The sequence below is a fragment of the Cantharellus anzutake genome (genome assembly GCF_015039405.1).
Source record: "Cantharellus anzutake strain C23 chromosome Unknown EI90scaffold_191, whole genome shotgun sequence".
Taxonomy (NCBI): Eukaryota; Fungi; Basidiomycota; class Agaricomycetes; order Cantharellales; family Hydnaceae; genus Cantharellus; species Cantharellus anzutake.
In genome coordinates this window covers 69,491-74,193 of record NW_024067141.1, presented here as the reverse complement: position 1 = coordinate 74,193, position 4,703 = coordinate 69,491, and the positions used below count along the sequence as shown (strand labels likewise).

The 4,703-nt window shown below is 49.2% G+C and overlaps 1 protein-coding gene across 1 annotated transcript; it reads right to left on the bottom strand.

The window, feature by feature from the left end:
* Window positions 1–440: 440 nt before the first annotated feature.
* On the bottom strand, window positions 441–2,446 carry EI90DRAFT_3294807 (uncharacterized protein; the record flags this gene model as incomplete). Its single annotated transcript, XM_039067449.1, has 9 exons — window positions 441–945; window positions 1,009–1,042; window positions 1,128–1,249; window positions 1,374–1,642; window positions 1,728–1,744; window positions 1,937–2,029; window positions 2,096–2,209; window positions 2,270–2,367; window positions 2,423–2,446. The coding sequence occupies 9 exons, from the start codon at window positions 2,444–2,446 to the stop codon at window positions 841–843; spliced, it is 876 nt and encodes a 291-aa protein (XP_038907997.1). The 3' UTR covers window positions 441–840.
* Window positions 2,447–4,703: the final 2,257 nt, after the last annotated feature.

The window sequence follows — 4,703 nt, the reverse complement described above, 5'->3', positions numbered from 1 at the left end:
ACTTCCTGGGCCTAAGACGCACGCCACAAACAGAGCTTCAAACACAAACCGAGCTAGAAACAACGTATGCGTACCTGTTCAGGAGTGGCGACTTTCCCTGTACCAATAGCCCATACAGGTTCATATGCAATGACAACTTTACTGATGAAATGATAAGTGAATTGGATTCAGATATGAGCCCCCACCCACCTCCAATCCTTGATTTCCTTCGCAACGGCAACAAGCTGGCTTTCAACTACCTGAATAGTCCTCCCAGCCTCGCGCTCTTGTAAAGTCTCTCCAACGCACAAAATAACATTGAGACCAACATCCAATGCAGCTTTGGTTTTCTTTCCCACAATTTCGTGCGACTCGTGGAAAAGCGAGCGCCGCTCTGAGTGTCCAAGGATAACCCATGGGACGCCCTCTTCGTGAAGCTGCTTCGGAGATATCTCCCCCGTGAACGCTCCGCTAACTTCGATGTGTGCGTTCTGGGCCCCGACTGCGACGTCTTTGCGGACTAGCTCCTTGAGTGGAAGGACGTAGAGAGAAGGAGGGGCAATGACCACCTCTTGATACGTTAGATTATACACTTTAAGTGTCTGGGATTACTGAGGGGCGGAGACGGGAAACTGACCACTGTCGCTCGATAGCTGGGCACTGTTTAAATTCGCGACCAGCTTCTGAAGGGACGCAAGCGTTCCGTTCATTTTAAAATTGCCTTGATGTGCCGATCTCAATCCCAAAGAGCTCAACCCCTAGCGAAGCACCAGAACATTACCTCCAACGAAAAACTTGCGAGCCATGGCGTGGAAAATGAGTACTAGAATGTGTAAATGCAGCGATATGATCCAAAAAACTTCAGGGGCTGCGATTCGGATCCAGCCGAGATCGGAGTTTCCTCTTCAGCTGTTCAACACCGTAGTCAAGCACGATGTCCTGGCAAAGTGAGGCGATATTGCATATCTGACCGCCCGAGTGGCCAATTTAGCACGTACTGACGGATGTGCCTGGATCGAATTAGCTTACGTCGACACCCATCTCATCGGGAGTGGCAAAGTTTCTAGAGCCGCCATTATTGGCAGACAGGGGGGTGTCTGGGCCAGTTCAGCGGGGTTCGATGTACGAAGCCACTTCTTAATGCTTACAGAATACCCGCTGAAGACCTCATGTAGCTCTCGGCGCAAGAGCAAACCGAGATTATACAGGCATTAGCTAACAAGGAGTCGGTGCAGTCAAAGGGCATCCGAGCGGCAGGGGTCAAGTACTTCTACACGGATGCCACTGAACGGAGCATTTATGGGAAAAAGGGGGTCAGTGCTCTCCTTCACGACAATCCGATCTTGCTGTTTGCTGACAGGCTCATACCGTGGTGTCGGTTAACCCCTTATTACGCTCTCGCCCTCCACGTGGCTACCCGATTCTCTCTTCCCTAGCCCGACGGAATTGTGCTTGTACAAACGAGCCAGGCAATTCTGGTCGCTATCTATCTCGCTCCTATCCAAGGCCCAGAGGCCATAAATGTCGTCGAAAAACTCGCCGACTACCTCATCAGCGTAAACTACTGAGCGCCGCCGAGCCCTCCTTTTTACCCCCTTCTCGATTCGTATGATGTCTTCCTTGCAATCAACACCTTGCGCTGTCTCGATGGACACATTTTGATCTCGTTGTGCAGTATAATTCAATCAATTTGCTCAGTGTTTGGTGCGATTCCCGTTCGCTGCCGTATAGCTATGCTGGGCATTGACCCTTGCCACGGCTGACTCTTGAAGCATCAGGGCAGAATCACAGGAAAAACTAGGGTTGGGCCCTAGTCGTCACTGTGATGGTGGGGAGCTTTTGTGGATCTTTAGTCAAAATCATAGACAGAGGGTCTGATGGAAAGAATTTGGTCGTGAGGCGAGGTTTTGTTCATCCATTTGTCACCATAAAGAACAGTGAATATATCAGAATTCACTTCGTGAAGTATTTCACAACTTTGGCAGCCAGATGGAGGAAGAATATTGAGAAGATGAAAACAATTGAAAGGACCATTACGACGAATGGGTCGCTGAGGGAAACAAGATGTCCATGTCAAAGGTCCAGCATGCATCAACAAGCACATTCAGAGACTCACACTCTGAGCCCTTGTGAATCATCCGTATACAGTCTCAACATCGTCCCGCTCGACCCTCCTGCACCAGCTGCGCGTGCTGAGTTGGGCTTTTGAGCAGTATTCTGAGCGCGGCGTCTGGGAGAAGTTGAAAGTATTCATCAATTAATCATTCCTTTCACGCGGTAGTTAACGGACCTGACTTGTCCGGCACCGGGTGGACGAGCAACGGCCGCAGAAGCTGCACCAGGTCGAGGTGCAGGCCCAGACAGCAATGGGGAAGACTCGTCAGATGACTAAGTAAATTATTTCCACAGAAAGAGGTGCATAAATATGGTGTTTAGCCTTTACTACCCCCCACACGAGCTTGGACATGCATACCATGGTCGTTTAGTGATGAAGGAGCGACGCAAGATATTGAATTATTAAAGTGCCAGCGGTTGAGCTGGGAATTGCCGGTCTGCCAGGGCTCGTGGCGGTGTTGCTTCACTCCATCAAACATGGTGAGCAGCTGCACGCTTCTTCCGATTCCACCCAGGTGCTCACAATTGCATCTTATAAGAGTCTCATACATGCATTGGCTGCTCGCGGCTCTGTTATTCTCGCTGAGCACAGTGCTGGCGCACACAACTTCTCGAATGGTCAGCCTTTACAACTCCGCAGCTTCTATGGGACATCTACAGATCCCTCATCACTATAGCGGTCCAAACAATTCTTAATAAGATACCTCCAAACAACTCGAAGCTGACTTGTTCGTTGATTTGTTCTTATACTCTCGATTGACTCCTCCAATTCGAACTTCAGATGTTTGGGAGCAGTACCTGTTTCATTATGTGTCGGAAGGTGGCCTCACCTACATGGTAATGGCGGATGATTCTGTTGGCCGTAGGATGCCATTCTCCTTCTTAACTGAGCTGCAGCACCAGGTGGGTTAGCTTCTCAAATAATGGACATTTCCGCGCCCCTTCTAACTTCGACCTCATAGTTCAATGCGGCCTATTCGCAGGATACTATTTTTGATGCCCCCCCGTATGGGTTAAATGAATTCTCCCCTCGAATTGGCGAGCTTATGCATCAGTTTACCACATCCCCTCCTACCGATGTCCTTACTCAAACTCGAGAAGAGCTCAACCAGGTCCGAGATATTATGGTGCATAATGTTGAGCAAATTTTGAGTCGTGGAGAGAGGATAGAGTTACTGGTCGATAAGACGGATAACCTAAGCGGTCAAGCGTGGGCGTTTAGAAGAGGGTAGGTGGAATCTGCGCCTCGATCATCGGGTTGTGCTCGCTAAACATCCAAGGGATTTTAGGGCAAGGGATGTCCGTCGGCGTGAGTTTTGGAAAAACCAGAGAATCTTGGCTCTCAGCATATTCGTTGGATTGGTGAGGATCAACTTGACTTCCGTTATAGATATCGCCTGAAAGCATCGTGGAACCCTCTATAGTTGCTGCTTTATATCATAGTTGCTCAGTTCTGTGGTGCCGGTCTCAACAGATGCTCTAGCTAAGCTTATAAATGGAGGTTTCGGATGACCATTCTTGTATCACCGCCCTTACATAAGTGCCAAATTATTGGATTAATATGATTTCGTCGTTCAACTATGTTACTTGAGAATCACCTGGTCCAGCGACCAAGAACTCGATGGGAAAAAAGCACCGTTAGGGATCCTCGGGAGGCACTGACCCAGAAGTGGAGAACATGGGGTTACCAATGGCAACAAGGTATTGCTGCATGGTGAAAGTTGCGGAGCCTGTGCAGCGGTAGGAGTATTGTTGACTGAAATTGCAGCGAAGGGCTCTTTTGACTTGCATGTAAAGCCCTAGTCTGTTAAATGGAGGCTAGCGCGACTTGGAAATGGGGGGAATTTTTCCGATGGAAAGAGTCTGCTCGGACAAATGGCTAGTGGAACGGCAAGAACAGCGCTCATCCGGAGGAGAGAGTCCCTACGGTTTAGGATCGGAATGCAATTGACCTGGATCAAACACACAGCGAAGTCCCCAGCGTAGCAACCCTTGAACGGTACTGCCAGTTTGCCACAGCACAGGGGTTGAACCAGAGTGCTCACAGGGTCTACCCTGTACGGCACGCACGACACTCACTACAACAGGTTAGACTGATCATGAAGAAAGTGAGGCTAAAATGCGTCCACTTGAGAGGGCAGAGTGTATGGAGCAAACCTTTGGTTTCAAACAACTGAATAGTCACAGAGTCACAATGAATCAGAATCGGGGTGTATCCAAGAAACCATTTCAATAAGTAGGTATTTGACTCGTGTGACCAGAACAGCATTGATGAAGCGTCAGAAAAATGGAGGGAATAGCTTGGATAAATTGCGATCGGTGGACGGAGGAAACATCGTCTCCGTGAGCGGAGGTGCAGTTAACAAGGAATGGTGCACCTCGGTCTAAAGGAAAAAGTCACGTTTCTTAGCGTCAGAATTTTTTGGCCCCGAGAGTACCTCTCGTCCTCGAAAGACAAGCCTTGAGGCTACGGTGCTGTGGCCACAACACCACCTGAGCACCCCTTTCAGGCGTACCTTGGATCTAAACATCTAAACAACTAGATTACTATAGGCCGCTTTTCTATGAATGCCGCCTATGAGACACACGGTGCTCCATTGGAGGAGGGC